This window comes from Rhinopithecus roxellana, chromosome 21 (genome assembly GCF_007565055.1).
Source record: "Rhinopithecus roxellana isolate Shanxi Qingling chromosome 21, ASM756505v1, whole genome shotgun sequence".
Lineage (NCBI taxonomy): Eukaryota > Metazoa > Chordata > Mammalia > Primates > Cercopithecidae > Rhinopithecus > Rhinopithecus roxellana.
In genome coordinates this window covers 57,802,789-57,830,328 of record NC_044569.1, presented here as the reverse complement: position 1 = coordinate 57,830,328, position 27,540 = coordinate 57,802,789, and the positions used below count along the sequence as shown (strand labels likewise).

At 40.7% G+C, this 27,540-nt stretch overlaps 1 protein-coding gene across 7 annotated transcripts in view; it reads left to right on the top strand.

Annotated features, from left to right (window-relative positions):
• PIAS2 (protein inhibitor of activated STAT 2) overlaps positions 1–27,540 on the top strand; it is a 106,234-nt gene that overhangs the window by 32,050 nt on the left and 46,644 nt on the right. For all 7 annotated transcript variants that reach the window (XM_030926005.1, XM_030926003.1, XM_030926002.1 and 4 more), the window contains one exon: positions 21,557–21,641. In XM_030926005.1, coding sequence (XP_030781865.1) covers positions 21,557–21,641 — 85 coding nt within the window. The remainder of the gene's footprint in view (positions 1–21,556; positions 21,642–27,540) is intronic.

Here is a 27,540-nt window from a genome sequence, read left to right as displayed (position 1 = left end):
TTATGATTCTACTTTCATCTTTAGCCTTGTTTTTAAAGAGTTGATTTATCTAGTTAAAATATTTCCCTAATTTGTTTTGTAATTCCTCCTTTATCATGGTATTGGACAGTATCATGCACAATGTTGTGGCTCATTTATATGTTCTGCCCCAGCAGTTAATTGTAAATTTATTACTTAAAAAAATTGTTTTTCCTTATTTATGTTGAAGGACTAGCAAATTTATTACTTTCTATTATTCTGAGAAAGATTCAGACTAGTGATATGCTTAAGTAGCCCTACTTCATGAGGCTCCTCAGGAATATGGCTAAGCACAGGACAGAGAGGATAAGAGGGTCTGCAGGGTAGTGGTTACAGTGGAATGTGTTTTAGAGATATGGACAGAAGACTGAGGACTAAGTAAGTGAAGATGCTTGTAGTAGGCTTTTGCTCAGTGGTACTCCAAGAGGGAGACATGGGAGAGGCCTTGTCCTTTTCTCTTTCCTTGCCTTCCTACTTTGTTCACAAATAGAAATAGAAATTTTCTTACTTTGCTCTGTTCATCACAGAATTTCTCTTTTATTAACCTCAGTAAAATTAAATAGTATGCTCATTATAAATTTACTAAAATAAAACTTTTCATGTTTGGTGTTCAAAACTATCTCATTTGGCTTAGATAAAATAATGCCAGAGATATTTTGTTTTGAAGAGTAACTAAACTCCCTGCATTTTGCTTATAGCTTCAGCTAGAATGCCAGAAATACACATAGCCTCATGGCTTATACACTTTCTACCCTTTTACTAAAAACTAATAATGTTTTTCAGGAATCCTACCTATCACTGTTTTTTTTTTTTTTTTTGAGATGGAGTCTCACTCTGCTGCCCAGGCTGGAGTGCAGTGGCACGATCTCGGCTCACCGCAAGCTCCGCCTCGCAGGTTCACGCCATTCTCCTGCCTCAGCCTCCCAAGTAACTGGGACTACAGGCGCCCGCCACCATGCCCAGCTAATTTTTTGTATTTTTAGTAGAGACGGGGTTTCACCATGTTAGCCAGGTTGGTCTCGATCTCCTGACCTCATAATGCACCCGCCTCGACCTCCCAAAGTGCTGGGATTATTACAGTTGTGAGTCACCGCGCCCGTCCCCTATCACTGTCTTTATAAACATTTTCTTATCTTGTCTTCCCAAAAGAGAAAAAAAAGTGATTTTCATAAGGTATAATCTTAAGATGTCAGATTGATGAAACAATTGGATATAATAAATTATCTCATAGACTTTAGGTAGAAAGTTAAAATGTCAGTAAAATACCATATAGTTTACCAAATAAAAGTGGAAAAAATTTAATCATTTCTCATGATGACCTTTAATTGAATATTTTTAGAGCCACAGCATCTAGGGCAATGGCATTGCATTCAGAAGTTGGTTACTTTTTGAATGGTTAGGTTTTATGATGAAACTACTTAGAAAAATTGGCCGGGCGCGGTGGCTCAAGCTTGTAACCCCCAGCACTTTGGGAGGCCGAGACGGGCGGATCACGAGGTCAGGAGATCGAGACTATCCTGGCTAACACAGTGAAACCCCGTCTGTACTAAAAAATACAAAAAAACTAGCCGGACGAGGTGGCGGGCGCCTGTAGTCCCAGCTACTCGGGAGGCTGAGGCAGGAGAATGGCGTGAACCCGGGAGGCAGAGTTTGCAGTGAGCTGAGATCCGGCCACTGCACTCCAGCCTGGGCGACAGAGCGCGACTCCGTCTCAAAAAAAAAAAAAAGAAACTACTTAGAAAAATAAAAGTTTAGTGAAAATCACATATTTAGAATAATGCTATGGAGAAACTTGTTTACTTTTGGGAACTGAGAATTAAAAATCGTCAGAAGTCAAAAGAGATACAATCATATCTATGTATCAGACCACATATTCCTAATGTTCTAAGGCAAGGCTGTGTATTTTAATTTATAGACAGTTGATTAAATGATTTCTAAGCCATCAACATATTGTTGAGTAGAAATTAGTTAACAACAAGGGAGAGACTGGAAGACCTATGGCAGGAAAAATAGACATGAGGTCAAAAATGTCATTACAGAACTTCTTGGGATTTTGAAACCAGTAGCCCTATGTCAAAAAACCATAATGACTATGTACTTTTTTTTTTTTTTTTTTGGAGATGGAGTGTTGCACTGTCACCTGGGCTGGAGTGCAGTGGCTTGATTTTGGCTCGCTGCAACCTCCGCCTCCCAAGTTCAAGCAATTCTCCTTACCTCAGCCTCTCAAGTCTGCTGGGATTACAGGCACCCGCCACCATGCCCAGCTATTTTTTTTGTATTTTTAGTGGAGACAGGGTTTCACTATGTTGGCCAGACTCATCTCGAGCTCCTGACCTCATGATCTACCCGCCTCAGCCTCCCAGACTGCTGGGATTACTGGCATGAGCCACTGCCCGTGGCCCATAGTGAGTATATTCTATTTAAGAAGATACATTAGTATATAGTTTTGCAGCTTGGGATTATTTCTATTCAAAAGGATTGATATAAAAAATTTTTTATCACTTGAAGTGAAAAATTGTGGTATCTTGAAAACATGAGTATATACAATAATATTAAACAAAGTACTCTGTAGCTAAGGTTCTACTGTTAACAAAATGGATAATGCCCTAATCTAAAAACAAACTAGCAAAAATTTCCATTTTCTTTCCTTAAATAACTGTCCTCATGTGCTCTCATGGGCAGTCTTGTTTTCCTCTTCAATTTTTTAAGGTTTTTGGTTTTTTTTTTTTTTTTTTGAGACAGAGATTTGCTCTTGTTGCCCAGGCTGAAGTGTAATGGCACGGTCTCAACTCACTGCAACCTCTGCCTCCCGGGTTCAAGCGATTCTTCTGCCTCCGCCTCCCGAGTAGCTGGGATTACAGGCATGTGCCACCACACCTGGCTAATTTTTGTATTTTTAGTAGAGACAGAGTTTCACCATGTTGGCCAGGCTGGTCTCTTCTCTTTCATTTTAAAACCTTTTCCAACTGCACAGAGTCTGGTTGAGGGAGTGGGGACACTGTTCTGTTTGTAGTATCTGTGAATAGTATTCCCTAGAGTTTTGCACCATGACAATCTTTCTTAACAGAATTTCCTGAAAATTTATTACAGCAGATTTATTGTAGTAGTTGTATTATCTTATAAATGTACCATAACTTACCCAGTACTCTTTTGATGTACATCTTCAATGGCTTTCACTGTTTAAATTATTCATTCAGAAGTGTTTTTGTGTATAGCATGTATCAGGCATTGTTCTTGCAGTTTTACAGTCATTGCAGCTATGAACAACTTTTGCGTATGTTTCTGAATACTTGTACACATATATACAAAGGATAAATGCCCGGATGTGAAGTTGTTGGGTCAAAATATGAATATTTAATATTTTGATATTCACCGTTAGAGAGAAATTCGACAGTAGCTTCCACAGCATTGCACCAATTTGTACTCCATTTGTGTGTGTGGAGGTAGTTTTCCCTATACCCTCATCAGCATTGAATTGTTGGTCTTTTAATTTTTGCTAATTTGAAAGGTGAAAAATTAATTAGGATCAATCTGTTTTTATCCTTAAATTTCTGAAGAACATTAGGACACACTCATTAAGCTTCTGGATATGATTAAACAGCATTCAAATGATATGCACATTAATGTTAAAGCTATTAAAATAGAATATTCTAATTTATATATTATTTTTATTAACTCAGGTAACAAGTATATAATAAGGACTTAATTTGGATATGGCTGTGTAGCCTTTCCCCTCTCCACTGAGACAGAGTCTCGTTCTGTCGCCCAGGCTGGAGTGCAATGGTGGGATCTTGGCTCACTGCAACCTCCGCCTTCTCTGTTCAAGCGATTATCCTGCCTCAGCCTCCCAAGTAGCTGGGATTACAGGCATGTGCCACCAAGCCCAGCTAATTTTTGTCTTCTTAGTAGAGACAGGGTTTCACCATGTTGGCCAGGCTAGTCTCGATCTCTTGACCTCATGATCCGCCCGCCTTGACCTCCCAAAGTGTTGGAATTACAGGCGTGAGCCACCGTGCCCAGCAGCTATGTAGTCTTAATTGTGGAGAAGCCAGAAGTGTGAGATAGGCTTTAAGGTGTTTGTTACCCAGTTAGGGAGATAATGTTCACATTCAAAATAAGTAGCAAGTAGATATGTGTTTGCATGATAAAGCACTATCAGTTGTACATCTAAAGGTCAGTTACTGCATTGGCCTAATGAATGGGGAATTCAGTCAAGGCTGCTTGTAGTGAGACTTGAGGGAGCTTTGAAGGATGAATGCACCTACTTTGGATTGGCAGAATTTATAGGAGAAGAAATGCCAAGAAAGGGGAGAACTGTGAGTGGTCACAGAAGTAGAAAATAAAATGGTTTATTTTAGAAATAAATAGAATAAAATACAATTGCATCTATATAGCAATATTCAATTGTTTACAAATACAGTTTTCACGACACTGCTTTAAATTATTATCCCATTACATCAAAATTTTTCTAATTTAATCAGATTTAATTATTTAATCAGAATAAAATAGAAAATAAAGTGGTACACACCCACAGGTAAAGTAAGCCGTTTGAACCGCGTAAGCCCTGGAGGGGGCTTGAGGAAATGTAGCTTTGCTAGGAAAGAGCCTGGGGTCGCTCAGAGATCGGAGACTGGTAAGTATTTTTGGGCAGAGGAAGGGGGTTGAAAGTGATAAGGTGGACTAACTCCTCACTGATGGGAGACTGGCAGGAGTTGGGGCTGCTGTTTCATTTGTAGAAGGTTATAATAGGCTTTCGATAGGGTGGTGGTAGTAAAAATGGAGAGGAAGCATCACTGGTGATTATTAATAAAATGATAATTTCTGTATAGATAAATCACCTACACATAACTAAGGTTTGCTGTGTTCTATTTAAATCTGGTTAAATTCGAAAAACTTTGGTGTATATAATGGTATTATAATTTAAAGCAGTGTTCAGTGAAAACTGTGTAAACAGTTGAATATTGCTATATAGATGCAGTTGTAAAGTGTTTCTTGAAAGCATTGTGTGTGCCTGTTGGTTCCAACATGTTAAGAAACATGTTATCAAAAATGAGCTAGTTTGCTAATATAGAAGAGAGCCTATATTGACTTTATATATTTCTTCTGTTACAACTGTATGATAATGTTCTTTTTGTGTGTGTATTTTTATTTCTACATATTTGAGGGTCAGCCCCTCTTTATTTTTAAACAAATTTAAATTTTTTGTCCCAAGTTTTAAAAATTATTTTTTACTTTTTTGGTAGATGGGGGTCTCACTATATTGCCCAGGCTGGAGTGCAGTGGTTATTCACAGGCATGATTATTGTGCACTGCATCCTTAAACTCTTGGCCTCAAGTGAACCTCCTGCCTCAGCCTCCTGAGTAGCTGGGACTATAGGTGTGTGTCACTGTAGGTGTGTGTCACTGTGCCCTGCCCTGCCCAGTTGTTTTGTTTTGTTTTGTTTCGTTTTGTTTTGTTTTGTTTTGTTTTGTTGAGACAGGGTCTCTCTGTCTCTCACCCAGGCAGGGTACAGTTGTGAGATCACAGTTCACTCTAGCCTAACCTGTGCTGAAGTGATCCTCCCAAGCAGCTGGGACCACAGGTGTGCACCACCATACCCAGCTAATTTTTACGTTTTTTTTTTTTTGTAGAGACCAGGTCTTGCCGTGTTCCCTAGGCTGGTCTTGAACTCCTGCGCTCAAGTGATCATCCCTTCTCAGCCTTCCAAAGTGCTGGGATTATAGGCATGAACCACCGTGCCCATTCCCAATTTTTTGTTTACTGTGGTAAAGTACATACTGTCTTGACCATTTTAAAATCCAGTGGCATGAAATATATTAATATTGTGCAACCATCCCTGCCGTCTATCTCTAGAACCCTTTTCATCTTGCAAAACTGAAACTCTATACCCATTTAACAGTAATTCACTATTCCCTCTTCCCCAGCTCCTGGCAACCACCATCCTGCTTTCTAAGATTCTGACTACTCTAGATTTCTCATATAAGTAGAATCATACTTATATCTCTTATTATTTGATTTACATGTCATATTATTTGTCTTCTTCTGACTGGCTTATTTCTCTAAACGTAATGTCCTCAAGGTTTGTCCATGTTATAACATGTCAGATTTTTTTTTTTTCCTTTTTAAGGCATAGTAATATTCTATTGTATGTGTATACTATGTTTTATTCATTTATTCTCAAATGGACACTTGACTTGCTTCCACAATTTAGGTATTGTGAATGATACTGCTATGACTGTGGGTATACAAACATCTCTTCAAGATTCTGTTTTTTAATTCTTATGAGTATACACCCAGAAGTGGGATACGTGATCATATGGTAATTCTATTTTTAATTATTTGAGGAACCACTAAACTGGGTTTTCCACAGCAGCTGCACCATTTTACATTCCCCACCAGCAGTGCACAGGGGTTCCATTTTCTCCCTGTCCTCATCAGCACTTATTTTTTTTTTTTTTTTGATAGTGGCCATCCTAATGGGTGTGAGGTGGCATTGCATTGTAGTTTTGATTTGCATTTCTCTAATGATTAGTGATGTTGAGCATGTTTTCATGTGCATATTTGCCATTTGTATGTACTTGGAGAAATGTCTGTCCAAGTCCTTTGTCCCTTTTTAAACTGAGTTGTTTTCAGTTGTTGAGTTTTAGAAGTCCTGCTCCTACCCTACCCCCTTTTATTTTAGTGCAGCATTGCTGGTGGTAGAAGACATTCTTTTGTTGGTGATGATACAGTAGCTGGTAGGTGATGAGAACCAGATAGCTCAGGATCTTAGGAAATGCAGAGTAATTAAACTGATTCGTTCATTGTTACTTTATGAATTATTTTACTGTTAGATTGGCTAGACTGAGCCATTTTAATCCACAAAGCTACCTATAAAACCTCTTGGTTTATCTTTTCCCTGTGTTAGCCATATTATGAGCCCCTGTTAACCTGGGCAGTAACTGCTAGGAAGCATTCTTGTTTTTGTTTTTGTTTTTTATAGATGGAATCTTGCTCTGGTCACCCAGGCTGGAGTGCGGTGGTGTGATCTCGGCTCACTGCAAACTCCACCTCCCGGGTTGTAGTGATTCTGCTACCTCAGTCTCCTGAGTAGCTGGGCTTACAGGCATGGGCCGCCATATATGGCTAATTTTGTATTTTTGGTAGAGATGGGGTTTCGCCATGTTGGCCAGGCTGGTCCAAACTCCTGACCTCAGGTGATCCTCCCACCTTGACCTTCCAAAGTGCTGGGATTACAGGAGTGACCCACTGCACCTAGCCTAGGAAGCATTTTTACTGAAATATAAACCAGTTTATTAAAAGGTGTCAATATATTACTTGCAGGGGGTGATAGTGGGGGATGACTTGGCAGGTTTTATATTAAGTATATTTAACATTTAGGCGCATTAAAATATTAATTTTTGACCTAAATGTCTTATCAAGATAAAGTCATTGTTACGAAATAGGTAACAAATATATCTGTTGAACTGCTTGTTTTTTTCTGAAATTTTGGTATCTTTTAAAAAGCATAGACTTTTGATGAGGACTTCCAGAAGTGAAAATATATTACATGTGTAGTATCTTAACTGTTTTCAGAATGCGTTCACATGTTACTGCATTGAGTCCACAAAACAATCTTAAGGCAGATGAGAAAAGTGTTACTCCCATTTGAAATGAGGAGTAGAGAGACTTGTAAATTTCCTAAATAACTTTGATAGTAACCAGTAGGGGTAAGGCTAGGATATAGGACTGTTACATTCTGGTCTAGTTAAGTTTAAAAATTTATAAAGAGGAAAAAAGGATCCATAGATTTAGAGCAGTCATAACTATTATATCATACTAGTAGCCTACTCATGTAGTAATTAAAAATGAATCTGAATATAATATTTGGAATTGATAAGATTATGCCAAAATTCATGAAATTGTGGCATTATTTCATTTACTGTTGCTATATAATATACTTTCCAAAACATAGTGGTGAAAGCAGTTATTTTATTATGCTTCTTAGAAACAAGAACTCGGAGTTACAAGGAAAATGAGCACTCAAACAAAGGATTTCTCAGCAAGGCAAATTTACTTCTGCAAAAGGGTGCTGCTTGCACTTCTGGCCACTGCGAGAGCACACCAAACAAAGGAGGGAAGGGGTTTTTATCCCTAACACGGTTAATCCCTGGTTCTGTGTCCTGTCCCCATTAGCTGGAGTCAGACCGCACAATCTACACTGACCCGATTGGCTACTGTTTAAAATTGAATATGGCTAATTAGGTGGGAAGGGAGAGGCTGTTTGTTACAGTACAAGGCATGTTCCCGCATGTGTGGGAAGGGTAGTTCTGATGGGGAGAGCTGTTTCGGCGGTAGGGGCAGTTTACAGGATGGGTAGCCAGGAGTGAAGAGGATGCTTTCCAAATAAGGAAGAGATGTCAGTTACAGATTGGGACTGGTGGGAGAAGTTGTTAACAGAGCAGATAGTTTAGGAGAAGAGACAAGGAAGTTGATCTCGAGAACAAAGAAAAAGGAAGTCACAAATTAAACCTTTGAAGAGCAACTTACCATACTTGACAGTTCCCTTCTTTTGATTTTTATATTTCTTCCTCTTCAAATATTTTTAACATTTCTTGACTCTCTTGTTCTGTCTGGATTTCTAAAAGTAAGAGCTTATCTGAATAAGGTGGTGGGGGGATTGAAAAAGGTTTTAGTGAGAGTTGTTTCAATAAGCCTTTGTGCTAGGCTTTGGGCACAGGGTATGATATAACATCCTACAAGAATAAGCACACCTATTACAATGGCAAGAGAAGTAAGGATTGAGGACATAAGTCCTTTCCATTTGCCGAACCATTTTTCCATTAAATTAGTGAAGGGGGCCGGGCGCTGTGGTTCACGCCTGTAATCCCAGCACTTTGGGAGGCCAGGGCAGGCAGATCACGAGGTCAGGAGATCGAGACCATCCTGGCTAACATGGTGAAACCCCGCTCTACTAAAAATACAGAAAAAAAATTAACTGGGCTTGGTGGCAGTCGCCTGTAGTCCCAGCTACTTGGGAGGCTGAGGCAGGAGAATGGCGTGAACCCGGAAGGCACAGCTTGCAGTGAACCGAGATAGCACCGCTGCACTCCAGGCTGGGCAACAGAGCAAGACTCCATCACCCCAAAAAAAAAAAAAAAAATGAGTGAAGGGATCGTTTATTCCTGAATTTTTAGCTAGTTCATTGGATAAAGCAGTAAGACCTTGTAATGCTTTTGTTATGGTTCCATCGGGAGCAGTGTTATTAGGTATAAAAGCACAACATTGAGTTCCAATGATGACGCAAACTCCACCTTTCTCTGCTAGTGTCATGTCTAATGCTATTCTATTTTCCCAAGCCATTTGGCTGGTGTTTAGCTATCCCTTTAATAGTATCTCTAGTATAGTTAACAAATCGTTGCTGGTTGTAATAGATGTAATTTATCTAATCTACATTTTTATTTACAGTTAACCACCAGAATAGTATGGACTCAAACCCTGCACTATCTGATTTTGCACCTTAAATTCATCTGGCACTCCTCTCGGGACTCATGTGGCATCTATATTAGCATGAGGCTCAAAGGACCCATGAGGGCCATTTCTTGTTTTATGATGCTTTGTCTTTATCCTTTTTGGTTGATGAAATTCTAGGGTGAACGGGATGGCCAATTGGATCAGAGCACAAGTGCCACTCTAGTTACTTGGCAGAGTATCCAGTAATGGTCTGCCGCAATACCACCATACATCCACTTGGGGATGGATCAGGGCAGACTGATGGGTCAGCTCTCAGAATGGCTTAAGCTCACTGCATCTCTTTAGGTCTCCAAGAAATGCTAAGTTTTCCCCTTGTTGTGAGAGACATGAGGTAAAATTGACATGGGGAGACAGAAGCTGAATGGCCCTCAGGGGCTGACCCATAGGGTGCCGAACTTCAGGGAATAGCCGAGAGAGAGCTCAGCATAATTCATTACCCCAGGCTGTGGGGCATTGGAAGAGAGCTACCTTACAGTTCATGCCTGGTCGGCTATAGGACCATCTGAGTGGAAAGGGGATGATCTGGGCCTCTGGCCTGCAGTGCGCACAAGCATAACAATCTCTTTTGTTTAGAGTGCGGATGGAATATTTAATCCATTTCAGCCAGGTATTTGCGTCTTTGTATCCCGTCTCTAGAGCTATAGTCTGCCTTAAGTCTTTTACCTTCACAGCCGTTACCTTAGTTGGGTGGTTCTGGAGATGGGAGGAGAATGCTGGGCATGATATGTTTGGGGAAAGTGTTAGGTCCCATACATTCTCCGGACTCTGGGTCTGGATTTCTTTATTGTTTTTAACTGATGGTCTAGCCAGCCTTAGAGAGAAGATTCCTACAGGGTCCTGTCCTGTAACATGTGCTCCTAACCCATACCATTCGAATATGGAGGGTTCTTGGGCCACTGTTTGGGGATTATCTATAATTAGCAATAAGGGGTTACACTGCAGTGACTTACAATTTGGTGGGGTGGGACCATGAATAAGTTGGAGTTTCTGTTTCAGTCCTTGCAACTTGTTTGAAGAAGGGGGCCTGGCTGTCCATCCTCCATATTGGATGGTCCACCAAACATTTGTCCAGTCACCACAGGAACTTTTTAAGGATCCATATTTATACTTTGTTGACTCACTACAGTATGGACATAGATACTTATCTACGTTTGATAGCTGCCTTTGAGCTCGTTCATCTCCACATGAGATGACTGAATGAGGGTCGAACTGAAGGATTAAGGGATGGTTAGTTTGAGTCACGTAGATGACAAGGTAACCTTCTGTTGGAAAGAAAAGGGAAAATAATATTAAGCCCTTTTTAGAGTTAATTTGGTGGGGGTGGGCCCTGGGGTGACAGCTCATTTTTCTCTGGCCGTGGAAGCCACTCCTTTCACTCACATGTGGTGTGTCCATCCCCTTTTGGCCATGCAGACAGTGGTTTCTGTAGTTAGCACTAGATAGGGTCCTTCCCAAGCTGGTTCGTGTTTTCCTTCCTTCCAGCTTTTGATGAGAACGTGATCCTCAGGCTGACGCTGACATCCTGGGAACTCCAAGGGTGGCATCTCTGCAAAAGGCCTTTAGTTTTGAGGGAGGAGAAAGTGGAAGACAGACCAAGTATATAGCTCCTGAAAAACGGACCTTTAGTTTCAAACGTAGGAATGTCAGCAGTGGAGTGTAAATAAGGCAACCCATATAGCATTTCATAAGAAGATAAGCCAGTATCTTTCTGAGGGGCAATTTGGACCCTCAGTAAGGCAATAAGAAGGCATTTGGTCCGTGGTAGTCGAGTCTCTAAGGTTAATTTGGTTAGGTGGCTTTTTAGGGTTTGGTTTATTCTTTCTACTTTTCCTAATGAAGATGAGTGCCAAGGGGTATGGTATTCCCATCTTTTTTCTAATACCTGGGCTAGCTTGTTAATGACATATGCAGTCAAATGGGTTCTATTATCTGAATCAATATTTTCTAGTAATCCAAACCTAGGTATAATATTTTTGATTAATGCCTTAACTACATTACTGATAGCTGCACTTGAAAAGGGAATAGCTTCTACCCAGTGAGTAAGGTGATCCAGTATTACTAGTAGATACTTCAGGTGACCTATTGGGGGCATTTCGGTGTAATCTATTTGGATGCTTTGGAATGGCCCTAAACCAGGGTTTCTTCCTCTGAGGGGTTTTCTTAGGGTTTGCTTATTAGTTTTTTTGCATATTAGACAATTATCTGTTACTTGTTTTGCTAAATTCCTGTACATCCATAGACTCCAAGAACTGCATCATGCATAGCTTGAGGTCCCCAATGGGTTCCCTGATGCAACTGAGATAAAACCTCCCTCATGAGAGATTTAGATAGCATTTCTCTTTGATCTGGTAACACCCATTTCCCTTCTAAGTTTTCCTTGGCTCCTATTTTTATTAATGTCTCCTTTTCAGCAGGGGAGAAGATGGGAATGGCAGTAGGGGGAGAAAGGCAAGGAGTGAGGTGAAAAACAGGCGTTTCAGAGGAAACGGCAGCTTGTTTGGCTATTTGGTCTGAAGGTTATTCCCTTGGCTTTCAAAAGAAAGATTTTTCTGGTGTCCTGGAACATGGACAATAGCTATTTCTTCTGGCAACTGAAGGTTATCTAATGCCTGGGTGATTAATTCTTTGTGGGCAAGGTCTTGGTCTTTGCTATTAATGAGACCTTGTTGAGTCCAAATTTTTCCAAAGGTATGGGCTACCCTGAAGACATATTTAGAATCAGTATAAATAGTCCCTTCTTGGTTTTGTAAATGTTTTAAAGCCTGATTTAATGCAAACGGCTCACATGTTTGCTCCGACCAGTTATTGGGCAATCTTCCTGACTCTACTTCTGCAAGAACTTCTCCATCAACCACCGCATACCGGTTATGCCTTTGTCCCCCAGTTACCCTAGAGGGGCCATCTATGAATAGATGTCCTATTTTGAAAAGGGTCTCTCTTAAATCGGCCTTGACTTTTGTGTGATAATCAATTAAATCTAAACATTTATGCTCAGGTCCTTTTAGATTTGGGTTCCCTGTCAGGAAACCTGCTGGGTTAAGTGAATTATCAGTGGTTAATATTAAGTCATCTATTTCTAGTAAGATAGCATCATACTTTAAAATCCTTGAGTCGGTGAGCCATCTTCCTGCCTTTTAAGATTGTCCTAACCTGATGGGGTGTGGTCAGCACCAAGTTTCCCCCAAAGGTTAGCTTCCTGCTTTCTTTAGTTAACAAGACGGTAGCCGTGATCAATTGAATACATTTGGGCCACCCACAGGTTACTGGGTCTAAAACTTTTGATAGAAAGGCCACAGGTTGTCAGTGGCCCCCATGCTCTTGAGTAAGCACCCCTAAAGCTGTCCCCTTGTTTGTGTTAATGAAAAGGTGAAATGGTTTTTCTAGGGAAGGAAGGGCTAAGACAGTGGCAGTGATGAGTAGGTGTTTTAGCTCCTCAACCTGGTGGATTTCATCAGAAGTCCATAGGAGAAGGTCAGGCTTTTCCTGGGTGAGCTTCAGGTATAAGGGTTTCATCTTTAGGGCATATTAATCCATGGTCAGCAATACCCAACTAATCCCAAAAATTTTCTGAGCTCTTGCTTGGTTTTAGGCAAAGGTAAGGACGTGATTCCTTCGACCTGTTCGGACCTTATCTTTGACTTGCCTTTACTTATTAAGTGTCCTAAATATTTAACCTTGGGTTCCACAGATTGGAGCCTTCCTTTTGAAACTCGTAACCCCTTCCCTTGTAAGTAGTTAAGAAAGTGTGTGGAGAAGACAGCCACCTGTTCTATAGCTTCACCAGATATAAGCAGGTCATCCACGTATTGGAGTAAGCATATGTGTTTTGGGGTACAAATTTGTTCTCGAATCTGTTCTAGGACTTGACCAAAGAGGTTAGGTGAATCTGTAAACCCTTGGGGCAAGGACTGTCCATTGGTATTATTGCTTTTGCCCAGAATGAGGATCTTCCCATTTGAAAGCAAATATGTCCCTGCTGTCCTCAGCCAAGGGGCATGCCCAGAAGGTGTCTTTTAAGTCTATCTCTGTAAGCCATTGATGGTCATATGGTATTTTGCTAAGTATAGTCTAAGGGTTGGGAACAACAGAGTGGGTAGTCTGGACTATTTGGTTAATAGCTCTGGGGCTTTGCACTAGTCAGTATGACCCGTCTGATTTCTTTACAGGCTATATTGGAGTGTTATAAGGAGACATACAAGGTTCAAGGAGCTTATCTTGAATGAGACCTTCGACTACAGGTTTTAGGCCTATCCTGCCCTCTAGGGGAGTGGGATATTGCTTTCTTCTTACTATTTCCTCTGGGGATTTTAACTTTATATGTATTGGAGCGGCTTGAAGTCTTCCTCGATTTCCTTCTCTCATGCATACATCAGGATGAATATATTTTTCATTTGCAGTGGTAAGTAGATTTAATGAGGTGAGAAATCCGTTTGGACTGACACGTAGGCCTATACCTACTTTTAGCATTAAATCTCTTCCTAATAGGTTAGTTCCTGCCTCAGGGATTAACAGAAATGGAACGCGGACTGATGAGTTTTTATATTTGACCTCTGTGTCTTCTAAGATTCTTGCTTTAAACCTTTCTCCTTTGACCCCCAAGACAAAAAGTTCTTCTGAGGAGCAAGGGACATTAGATAAAGGGAAACAAACAGGAGCGAGCTGCTCCTGAATCTGTTAAAAGGGTTATAAACTTTTCATGTTTGGGTCCCACCTCTAAATTTATTAAGGGCTCTTGGTAGGATTCAAGATAAAAAGAATACAGCTCCTGACTCCCTATTCTTCTTCAAAGGCCTTAAATGGAATGACTTCTTTCTCCTTCTCCCATTCAGGACATTCTCTCTTAAAATGACTACTCCTCCACATTTGAAGCATGTATTTTGTCCTCCCTCCCTTCCTGTTCCGAGGTTACCTGGTCTCGTCTCTCTATGTCCTTTATATGGTTTAGCATGTGAGGACTTAAACCCTTTGTAAGTTTTGGCTTCCTGTAGGCCTTGTTTAGGGTGGAGTCCCTAGGTAACAGAGAGTAGTATCTGTGGGCCTTGTCTTTTGGAACCGCTGTTGGAAGGTGGGTAACATAATTTTTCCTTTTTGTTTCTGCTTTTCTTCATCTCTTCTCACATACACTTTTTGAGCTACTCTTAAAAGCTCTTTGAGAGTCCGGTCTTTCCAATTCTCTATCTTTTGTAATTTCTTAGCAATATCTGGCCGTTTATAACAAAATGTAACCTGAGTATTCCCTGCCCAAGAGGGTCTTCTAAATCTAGGCCTGCATATTGTCTCATTTGCTCTTTCAGCCTCTCTAGGAATTCCATAGGTCCTTCATCCTTTCTTTGTTGTATATTGAACGCTCAGGAAATATTTTGGGTCTGAGGTACTGATTCCCGAATTCCTTTTATTACCACTTCCCTGAGGTCTTTCATATTCTCTTGGTGAGCTTCATTGTTATTGTCCCATTGAGGGTCTCGGGCTGGAAATTTTTGGTCTGCCATAGGAACGTTCCCAGACTACCATAGCAGCCCTATGGATCATGCTTCTTTCTTCCCCTGAAAAGAGGATGCCCAGGATGGTCATTAACTCCTCCCAACTATACAGCTGTGGCCCTAAGAGTTGATCAATTTGATCTGCTACCCGACATGGGTCATCTAATAATGACTTGAGTTCCTTTTTTTTTTTTTTTTTTTTTTTTTGAGACAGAGTCTCGCTCTCTCGCCCAGGCTGGAGTGCAGTGGCCGGATCTCAGCTCACTGCAAGCTCCGCCACCCGGGTTTGCGCCATTCTCCTGCCTCAGCCTCCCAAGTAGCTGGGACTACAGGCGCCCGCCAACACGCCCGGCTAGTTTTTTTGTATTTTTTTAGTAGAGACAGGGTTTCACCGTGTTAGCCAGGATGGTCTCGATCTCCTGACCTCGTGATCCGCCCATCTCGGCTTCCCAAAGTGCTGGGATTACAGGCTTGAGCCACCGCGCCCGGCCTTGAGTTCCTTTTTAAATTTCAAACTTCTGAGCTCGTTAAGGGAGCATTTACGAAGCTGATTCCTCCTCCTTCAAGGGGCACTTCCCTTAAGGGGAAAAGAGTTGGGGCTGATTCCTTAGAGGCAGAGGGGAAAGGGAAGTTCTGAATATCCTTTTTACACTGTTCTGTCTCACACTAGAGCCTTCCTAGAGGAGGCGTAGACTCAGACGTGTGGTTAGGGAGGGCATGGGGCATTGGGGCAGACATTGACTCAGGGTTATACGGAGGAGGAATTGAGTGAAGGGGGTCCTGTGCACCCGCTTGGGGTAGGGGATTTGGTGGAAGTAGGTGGTCTAGTGGGTCTCATGCATTGGTGGATTGTTTTGAGGTAGAGGTCTTACTTTCCTCAGAGGAAATGATTTCTAGCTTACTTCCTATAGCTTTTAGGAGGTAAAGAAGGATGGGTCCCTACTGCCAACACAGGGCATAATCTGTTTCCTCTTGGGAGATGGGACTCTTGTCATTGACATAGTCTATTAGAACGTGACAAATCCAAACATTTGACCGAAACTTTGGCCAGAAAGCTGAGGGTTTGAGGATGAGCTCTGTGGTCCAAATGAAACAACATTTTATCATTTGTTGTTTTTTCTTATGTTTAGTCCTTTCACTATCCCTCCAAAATTTTAACATGAGACCTAAGGGACTACCAGAGGGAATGTTATTTTCATCACTAGCTTTATCTCTTTTATTTCTTGTCTTACTTGGGGTGTTTCCCATCCTGGAGGTTTGGTGTGAGGCTCTCAATGCCTCGTATTAGAGATTTTTTGCCTTCTCTCTCTAGAGGTTTGCTGAGGCTGTCCCTCCTCAGATATTTCTTGCCTTCCCTTCTCTAGAGGTTTGCTGAGGCTCAATCTCTCCTTGTGTTAGAGATTTCTTGCCTTCCCTTCTCTAAAGATTTGCTGAGGCTCAGTTCCTCCTCATATTAGAGATTTCTTGCCTTCCTTTCTCCAGAGGCTTAATCCCCCTGCCCCCACAACTGGCGGTGTCTTGCACTCCTCTCCTTTCGCTTTGTCCTTCTCTGGCTGCTTCCGTCGTGGGAATTTAAGTCCCTCTTAGCATCAGTGTGTCAGCATAAGCCCTACGACCGGAATCTGCCATAAGCCGTGTGAGGTGACCACGTAACTGCAGATCCAGACTCTGCACTTGCTCTGTGCTTAATTATACATTTCATTCACACACATTCAACCTCCAAGATGTCCCAACTACCAAGGAAATACTTTGTTGCCCCTGTGACTTTTCTTACCTTGGTTTGTGCACAGAGTTACCTGGTCGCCACGGTATGTGAGGATCCTTTTCACCCGCATTGCTGAGAGTCCAGGTTTATTCGTCATGCTGGGGGAGGTCCTGATCCCTCATCCCTGAGGACACCACGATGAGACAGTGGGATGCATCTCCTCATGAGAGATGGTCAGGGACCTCTTCCCGGATGAGAAAGGCAATCACGGATGAGCCCCCAAGTTGTTAGAAACAAGGGCTTGGAGTGACAAGGAAAACAAGCACCCAAACGAAGCATTTCTCAGCAAAGCAAATTTACTTCTGCAGAAGGGTGCTGATTGCACTTCTGGCAGCAGTAAGAGCACACCAAACAAAGGAGAGAAGGGGTTTTTATCCCTAACACGGTTAATCCCTGGTTCTGTGTCCTGTCCCCATTGGCTGGACTCGGACTGCACAATCTACACTGACCCTATTGGCTACCATTTAACACTGAATATGGCTAAGTAGGCGGGAAGGGAGAGGCTTTCTGTTACAGTACAAGGCATGTTTGGGCATGTCAGGGTGCGGCAAAGGTGGGAAGGGTAGTTTTCGACAGGGAGAGCTATTTCAGCAGTAGGGGTTGCTGACAGAATGGGTAGCCAGGAGTAAAGAGGACTCTTTCCAAATAAGAAAGAGATGTGAGTTACAGATTGGCACTGGCAGGAGAAGTTGTTTACAGAGCAGATAGCTTAGGAGAAGAGACAAGGAAGTAGAGCTCAAGAACAAAGAATAGAGAAGTCAGAAATTAAACCTTTGAAGAGGAACTTACTGTATCTGACAAGCTCGTGGATTCCTTAGGTCAGGAATTGGAAGGGCAGTGTGTGGGTGGCTTGCTTCTTATCCCAAGATGTGTGGGGCCTTAGCTGAGAGGACATATGCTTGAGGTGCACTTGGCTAGAAGCTCACATCACTTGGAGGCATCTTCCCTGACACGTTTGGCAACTATGCCACCTGATGACTTGGACTTAACTTGGCTGTTGGCTGGAATACCCGTATGTGGCTTCTTCATGTGGTCTAATTTGGGCTATTTTATAGCATGAGAGTTAGGTTCCAAGAACGAGTGTCCCCACAGAGCAAGGAAGATGTGCGTGGTATTTTTATGGTTCAGGCTTGGAGCTCTATAGCATCACTTAAACTGTACACTGTTGGTTGATGCTATTACAAAAGACCATTCAGATTCAAAGGGAGGGTGATAAAGACACCACTACTCAATTGGAAGAATGTCAAGTTTACATAAAAAGGAGGACACATGGGAGATAATGTGGTTATATTTGGCAAATAGAATCTACATTATGAAGAGTTGTTGCAAAAGGAAAGGTTTTGAATAAAGCCATATTTAATTCATGCCCTTGAGCCATGATCTTTTTTCCTTTCATTTGCTCTTAACATAAAGGCATTCATGGGATCTGCAGAATTGGTTTTCTGATTCCCAAATTGTAGACAATGGGGAGAAAATAAACTGCAAAACCTGCATACTTTACTTTGCATCCTGCATTCTTTCTCATGATTTATGTTAAAATGACCATTTAGTTAACAAATTTACTTTATGGAAAGTTTGGTATGCTTTTGGCTGCTGTTCTATCATAAAATTGACTTACCTAAAAACTGTCAATGTTAATACACATTAGATTTGTATTAGCATATACGCTATTTTTTGTTGCTGTAAGTTCCTGGAGTCTAGTTATAGTATATAGCAATGACACAAATCCATTTTTCTGTAGATACAGGGTGGTTATTTGAGATTATAATCTGGATTGAAAATTCAACAGCAAATATAGGTAAAGTCAAAGATATATCAGAAAAATAAAAGGCACACCAAGAATATGTCTATTATGACACAGACTACTAACATTAAGCTGCCAGTTCTCTAAATTGTACATATATATTGCATATGTGCAACATGTAAGTACAATTTGATATAAAAGTACATGTCGAGCATACATGTACAGCATGACTATGGAACCATTCTCATTCCAAATGTTAAGGTTCATGGTTTTTGGAAACTTTTAAGGATAGGTTGACTCCAGTCATTCAGACAGAGCCTCAAATACTGGCATTTATCCTGATGAATTCACAGAGGGTCTTGTGCCCAACTTTACAGGTATAGATACCTGCTGCTTTTGGCACGCTAAGAGTGGATTGGTCTTCAGGGAGATTTAGTTAATCAGGTTTATCAGAAAAAAGCAGGAAATACAATTGTTGGAGAGATAATTTCCTTTATCTACCCCCTCCATTCTTTTTGCTGTTCTCGTATTTCCTCCCTGTGTTAGAAATCCTGCCTTTCAATGCCATCACTTTAGCTTTCAACAGTCTTTTGAAGGAAATTACAAAAAGAAAATACAGCATACTGTTTTACATTTTACACTTATTTACTGTCAGATTTTCATTCCCAGACATCCAGTTTTGAATTTATATGTTTTTAAATAATCCTGGTAATTTTGTATTACATTTCTTGTAATGCATGTCTGCTGTCAACAAATTCTTATATCTTCTGTTTATCTGAAAAGTTATTCTTCCACTCTGCTTTTGAAGGGTATTGAATTTTCAGTTGAGTTTGTTCTTTCACCACTTTAAAGATACCTTCTGGCCTATATTGCTTCTGATGAGAAGTGGCCTTGGTTTGTATTGTTCCCTTGTTTCTTTTTTCTTTCGTTCCTTTCAAGATTTTATAGTTGTTGGTTTTCAGTAGTTTGATTATGATGTGACTAGGTAGTTCGTTGTATTATTTTACATGGAATTTGATTTGTAAATCCTTTTTTCACCTCCATCAAAGGTAGGATTATTGATTCATTATTTCTGCAAGTAGTTTTATTTTTTAATGCCTCATTTTGAACTCTCTTCTTTTAATTCTCCATTTGTACTTACGTTAGACCTTTTGAGGTTTCTGGCTCAAGAGACTGGATGCTCATGTCATTAATTAAGATTAAAATGCAGCAAGTTTACTTGTAATCTCAAAATATAGGTTGTTACATTTGGCAATTAAGGGGTCATTGGTGATCTTAGCCACAGATAGAGAATGAAAAGTGGAGTCTGAACAAGAAAAAAAGGGTTGAGGAGTAAATAGAAACTGGAGAAATGAAGAGGCTTACTTATGTTTCTGTGTTTGATGCTCCATAATTATGTTTGTAATCCAAAGTTTTATTTTACTTTTTGGCCTTCATCATAAACGGCATCTCCCTCTTCCCTCCTTTTTAAAGTGTCCTGAAAAAATATGAACCATTTTGTGACATGATTTCTAGGAGAATAATTGATACAATAAACTGCCTGTGCTTAAAGAAAAGAATATCTTAGCTAGGGAATTAATATTTTTCTGACTTGATGTGACTTGTGGTTGAACCTCTTTGACATTGGATATTCAATTGGCATATTTTTTATATTCATGTAGCAGGAAAACTGGACAGTATTATACACAAGGACCATTTTGCCTTTTTTTTTTTTTGAAGACAGGGTCTCCCTCATCACCCAGGGTGGAGTGCAATGGTGCGATCTCAGCTCACTGCAACCTCCACCTCCCAGGTTGAAGTGATTCTCCTGCCTCAGCCTCTGGAGTAGCTGGGATTACAGGCACATGCCACCATGCCTGGCTAATTTTTGTGTTTTTAGTAGAGATGGGGTTTCACCATGTTAGCTAGACTGGTCTTCAACACTTGACCTCAGGTGATCCATGTGCCTTGGCCTCCCAAAGTGCTGGGATTACAGGCGTGAGCCACTGTGCCTGTCCCCATTTTGCCTTTACTTGGGTGATGTTGTAATTGTTAGGAAGCAAAAGACTTGAGGCCTCTATATATATATATTAAATTTTATGTTTGTTTTAATGGACACTAGAACATTATTGAATAATTCATTATTAACCTATTATAGGCTTTTGTGAAGTCATAAATACATTTCAGGTAATATACATAAGGATGACTTCATTAAGTAATATTTTTTAACTGGGCAGACTTTCATATGCAAATTATTATGTATCTTAATAACTTCAAAACTTAAAAGTTTTGACATTCAAAATTTTCTCATATGAGTGTTTTGTGTGGTAAATATAGGGCACCAAAAGCAAAATACAACAAAGAAAAATAAAAAGCATTTAATTATTGGATCGAGTTCTCCTGGGGAGCATTTTTACTTCCTTTCATTAGATAATATTATAGTTAAGAATGAAATGTAATATTGAAGGGTTTTGTTACATTTTTACTGTACATTAGTTGTTTTTTTGTGGGTTTTTTTTTTTTTTTTTTTTTTGAGATGGAGTTTCACTCTTGTTGCCTAGACTGGAGTGCAATGGTGCAATCTTGGCTCACTGCAACTTCTGCCTCCTGGGTTCAAGCGATTCTCCTGCCTCAGCCTCCCATGTAGCTGGGATTACAGGCACACACCACCACGCCCAGCTAATTTTATATTTTTAGTAGAGACGGGGTTTCTCCACGTTGGTCAGGCTGGTCTTGAACTCCTGACCTCAGGTGATCCACCCACCTCGGCTTTCCAAAGTGCTGGGATTACAGGCATAAGCCACTGCGCCCAGCCTGCATTAGTATTTTAGAATAAAGAATGAGGTTACATACTTAACGTTAAAGAAATCCCTTTGTAGTGACTTTACTCATGATTCCAAGATGAATGCAGTTTAGTACTTCTTGATTTTGGAGTGTTTTAACCATAACGTTTCAGAATTAGGCAGGTGCTTCATAAAAAAATGCCTGGTTATTGCAGGTGGTTGTAGTGTTGGATTTGTTATTGAAATATTATCTTTCTTTTTTTTTCTTCCCAGTTCAAAGCAGTATTCAGCGATTTCAAGAGAAGTTTTTTATTTTTGCTTTGACACCTCAACAAGTTAGAGAGATATGCATATCCAGGTAAGAGGAATATTTGGAATGTATTTCTCATGAATATTGGTTTATTCACCTGTAGGGCTTCCATAACAAAATTTCACAGACTGAGAACAGTGTAAGCAACAGACTGTTATTTCTCAAAATGCTGGAGGCTTCTGTCCAAGATCAAGGTTTTGGCAGGTTTGATTTCTCCTGAAGCCTTTCTCCTTGGCTTGCACATCTCGGATGGCCTTTTCTCTGTAATAGTGCATCTCTGATGTGTTTCTTTTCTTGTAAGGACACAGTCATATTGGATTAGGGACCTACCCTGTGGCTTTATTTAACCTTAATTTCCTCCTTACAGGCCTTGTCTCCAAATACAGTCACATTGGGGGTTAAGACTTCAATATATGTTTGGGGATACACAATTCAGTCCATAACAGTTGACCTGTTTCTTTTATGAAAGGGTAGTATACTTTGACTAAAGTCAGCCAAATATTAAGTAAATACTGTGTATTAGAAAAAATTTTTAACCTTTGAATAAAACCTCAATGTCTTTTAGATTACTTTTTGTTACATTTGACAATAATTTTTTAAATGAAAAATTTATTCCTGGGCTGGACGTGGTGGCTCATGCCTGTAATCCTAGCACTTTGAGAGGTGACAGTATCACTTGAGCCCAGGAGTTCAGACCAGCTTGGGCAACATGGTGAAACCCTGTCTCTACAAGAAATACAGAAATTAACATCACCTACTCAGAAGGCTGAGGTGGGAGAATCATTTGAGCCTGGGAGGTCGAGGCTGCAGTGAGCTGTTGTGATCGTGCTGCAGCACTCCAGACTGGGCAACAAAGTGAGACCCCGACTGAAAAAAAAAAAAATTAGGTAAAACAATATAAAAAGAATTTATAATAGCCCAAAGACAGGGTGACCATAAGCTTTATCATTCCAAACTGGGGCATTTTTGAGAGTGAAAGTAAACATTACTAATAATTATTCTGAAATAAGAACATAAACTGAGGCAATTATGGGTAAAGTGAGCTGTATAGTCATCCTGACCAAAAAATTACTAGATATATGAAAAGTATTGGTAGACCCATTTGTAAAGAGCAGATGAACTAAGAGATGTTGGAAGAAAGAAAAGGAAATCTGTAGAATTTAATTTTCCAATTAAAAATGTTTTTTAAAAGGCCAGGCACAGTGGCTCATGCTTATAATCCCAGCACTTTGGGAAGCTGAGGTAGGTAGATTATCTGAGTTCAGGAGTTCAAGACCGGCCTGGCCAACATGACGAAACCCATCTCTACTAAAAATACAACAAATTAGCCAGGCGTAGTGGCGGGCACCTGTAATCCCTGCTACTCAGGAAGCTGAGGCAAGAGAATCACATTAACCTAGGAGGCAGAGGTTGCAGTGAGCCGAGATCACACCACTGCACTCCAGCCTAGGCAACAAGAGCGAAACTCTGTCTCAAAAAAATATATATATATGTATATACACACACACACACACACACACACACACACACACACACACCTTTAGTGTTAACAAAATATTATTTATATGACTCTTTAAAGTTGCATTCTTAAAAGATTCAGCATAATGAAACTAAGGCTTCTGGAGGTTAATGATTTTTTGGGACTGTAATGTTAAAAGCAGAACAAGGAATTGAGTAAATTCAAGTTGTTTACTTCCTTTTCAACTATTCATTAGAACACTCTTTGAGATGATAATAGGAGTTTTTCAAAAATAAGATTGTTTCAGTTAAGTAAGTTTGGGAAATTCTGTGCTTAATGACATAATTTTTTTTTTTTTTGAGACAGAGTCTCGCCCTGTCATCCAGGCTGGAGTGAGTGTAGTAGCATGATCTCGGCTCATTGCAGCCTCTGCCTCCTGGGTTCAAGCGATTCTCCTGTCTCAGCCTCTTGAGTAGCTGTGACTACAGGCAGGCGCCACCATACCTGGCTAAATTTTGTGTTTTTAGTAGAGACGGGGTTTCGCCATGTTGGTCAGGGTGGTCTTGAACTCCTGGCCCCAAGTGATCCACCTGTCTCTTAAAGTGCTGGGATTACAGGCGTGAGCCACCATGCCCAGCATAAAAACTTTGCATTTTGTAGTAATTTTTATTTAGATAAAAATTACAGAAATAGGACGTATATTCTTTATCCCAGTTTCCCTTAATATTAAATCTTATATCACCATAGTACAGTGATCAAAACCAAGAAATCAACATTGGTACAGTACTATTAACTACAGACTTTATTCAGATTTCACCAGTTTTTTGGCCAACGAACGTCTTCTGTTCCTAGATACAATCCCAAATCACGTTTAATTGTTGAGTCATCCTACTCTACTTCAATCTGCTACAGTTTCTTAGTTTTGTTTTGTTTTGTCTTTCACAACTGGTCAGGTGTTTTGTAGACTCTTTCTCATTTGGGGATATGGCTGATACTTTTTCATGATTAGATGGAGGTTGTGCATTTTTGGCAAGAATACCTCAAGTTATGTGCCCTTCTCAGGGTATCATATCAGGCAACATAATACTGATATCTTATTTTTGGTGATGTTAACCTTGATCTCTTGGCTGATACCAGCTGCCAGGTATCTGCACTGTAAAGTTACTGTTTGTTCCTTTGTTAATGATAAATATTTTGCGTAGATAACTTTGAATCTAGGCACATAGTATTCTGTTTTTCCTCAAACTTTTGCAGATTAATTTAGTGTTCACTTGTGAATCTTGGCTTTAGCAGTTACTTTAGCAGAAACATTCTTGTGTTCCAGTGATGATTTTCAATTGTCCTTAATCTTTTTTACGGGGTTATTTTATTTTTACGAGGAGGAGCTGTCTTCTTTTCTTTCTTTCATTTATTGTTTTGTTTATTTTTTGTTTGTTTATTTTTTGAGACAAAGTCTCGCTCCGTTGCGCAGACTGGAGTACAGTGGCACAATCTGGGCTCACAGTAACCTCTGCCTCCCAGGTTGAAGCGATTCTTCACCATGCCTGACTAATTGTTGTATTTTTAGTAGAGAAGGGGTTTCACCATGTTGGTCAGACTGGTCTTGAACTCTTGACCTAGGTGATCCGCCCGCATCGGCCTCCCAAAGTGTTGGGATTACAAGTGTGAGCCACTGCACCCAGCCTTTTTTTTTTTTTTTTTTTTTTTGAGACGGTATTGCTCTTGCCCAAACTGGAGTGCAGTGGTGGTGATCATGGCTTGTTGCACCCTTGACCTCCTGGGGTCAAACGATCCTCCCATCTCAGTTCCAGAAGAAGCTAGGACTACAGGTGCACAACACCACACCTGGCTAATTTTTATGTTTTTTGTAGGGATGAGGTCTCACTGTATTGCACAGGCTAGTCTCAGACACCTGTGCTCAAGTGAGCTTCCCTTCTCTGTCTCCCAAACTATTGGGTTTACAGGTGTGGGTTTACAGATGTGAGCCACCATTCCCAGCCCATTTATTCATTTATAACAGTGTGGACTCATGGGTGCTCTATGGGTTATATTCCAATGTTACAATAATTTATATTGCTCAAATTGTTCTTTGTCTATTAGAAGTTCTTTGAGGTTGGCTCCTATGCCCTATTGATATACCTCTCTCCCTGAAACCCACTTTGAGCACTCTTTAATTTCTTGCACCAAAAATGCTCCAGGCTTATCTTGTATTTTCTCTGCCACAACTGTGGAATTGATCAGTTCTCCAAGGAGCCCTGGTTTCTCTCATTAGACTTTATTTTATAACACTACTTTTCAGAAAAAGTGATTTATTTGTCTCTAGCATATTTTACATTCTGGATTCGGATGATGCTTCTCGTGTCATTTAACTACTTCTCTCCGCATGTTTCTCAAACTTTGCTGCATATTAGCATCAGCTGGGGAGATTTAGGAACTTCACATACCAAGGTTTTATCCCACATCAGTTAAATTAGAATCTCAAGATTGAACCCAAACATCAGGGGTTTTTAAAGTTTCCCAGGTTCTGGTATGCAGCCAACTTGAAAACCACAGCTGTGTTTCTAGCTCCTTCCCCTTTGCCTGTAGTGGTAGTGAGATCTAGACTAGAGGCTTGAATACATTCTTGTCTAAGTTTTTTCTTTCTGTTACATATTGCGAAGACTGAACATTGGATTCAGTTCTCTTCTTGGCTTTAGCGCTGCTCCTTCCATTTGGTGCTAGTATATTTTTAACCATGCTCTCTCAGTTCCTCACACTGGCTTCTTGTACCCATTTTCAGGAATCAATCTGGGATTCTCTTCTTGGTACTCTATGATAATATTCATTAATGTGTTTTATTATTTTTATATTGGTGGCTGCGAAATTACCAACACCTCCCTCCAGACACCTTTTTCAGTGCCTCTCCTTTGACCTACAAGGACATCAAGCACAACACATCTAAAATTGAACTGGCCTTCCATCAAACCTGCTTGTCTTTTGTTCTTTTATTCATTCATTCAGCACACATTTATTAACTGTCCACCATGGACCAGACAATATTCCAGGCACCAAAGATGCAAAGTTGAAAAACAAACTGGCCTCAAGGAGATTTTTGCTTAGTATATTTCCTTCTGCATTACTCATTTCATTAATGGCATTTGAATCTGCCTGGACAGAGGGCTCTTTGTGATAGGCCACTCTTCATTTACAACATCCTCTCAGTTTGCTGCACTTCATTGATTTTTTTTTTTTTTTGAGACGGAGTCTCACGCTGTGGCCCAGGCTGGAGTGCAGTGTCGTGATCTTGGCTCACTGCAAGCTCCGCCTCCCAGGCTCACGCCATTCTCCTGCCGCGTAGCTGGGACTACAGGCACCTGCCACCACGCCTGGCTAATTTTTTGTATTTTTAGTAGAGACAGAGTTTCACCGTGTTAGCCAGGATGTTCTCAATCTCCTGACCTCGTGATCCACCGGCCTCACCGCGCCCAGCCCTTCATTGATTCTTTTATGTCTTTCTGAATATTTAAAACTTAGCAAGGCAACTCTGCCTTTGAGGGAGCTAGTATGGTCTTTAGAGTAATACTAAGTAGAGAGTGAATTCTGAGCCAACCACTTAGGTCTGTATGCCCCTAAACAGGTGACTAAACCTCACTTTTTCAGCATGTAAAATTGGAATAATGATCACCACCTCTCTGGGTGGTTTGGAAGATTGATGCTGTAACTTGCTCTGCCTCTTCTTGTCCTGGTGAGTAGCATGGCCATCTCTTCAGTTGCAGCATTCCAAAACCCGGATACCCTCCTAGAAACTTCCCTTCCTTTATCCTGCCTTCTCACATCTAGTCATTCATCAAGTCTTACCATTATTTTTTATTTGTTTGTTTTTGAGACGGAGTCTTTGCTCTGTGGCCCAGGCTGGAGTGCAGTGGCACGATCTCGGCTCACTGCAAGCTCCGCCTCCTGGGTTCTCGCCATTCTCCTGCCTCAGCCTCCCGAGTAGCTGGGACTACAGGCGCCTGCCACCATGCCCGGCTAATTTTTTGTATCTTTAGTAGAGACGAGGTTCCACCGTGTTAGCCAGGATGGTCTCGATCTCCTGACCCTGTGATATGCCCGCCTCGGCCTCCCAAAGTGCTGGGATTACAGGCATGAGCCCATTCAGTTTTTTTCCCTTTGATGCTTTAAACACACTCTAATGGTACCTCATAAAGTCCACACTCCATTGCCTGGCAGTTGTTTTCAGCATCTTGCTCTGCTTTTTTGTTGTTTTGTTTTGTTTTTAATCATCTTACCTCCTGTTACGCTTTTCTAACAACCTGTGCTCTGACTAGGCTTTCCCGTTTGTGTTTCCTAGGCTAACCGTAGTGTTCACATCTTTGCACTTTTGCCGTCTTCTTTCTCTCTACTCTGCCTGGCAAACCTCTTGAGCCATGTGTCAAGGGCCACTTCAGGTCATACGTCCCCTGTGGTGCCTTTCCAGATTTGCTTTAATGTTTCCTTTGTTTCTCACTT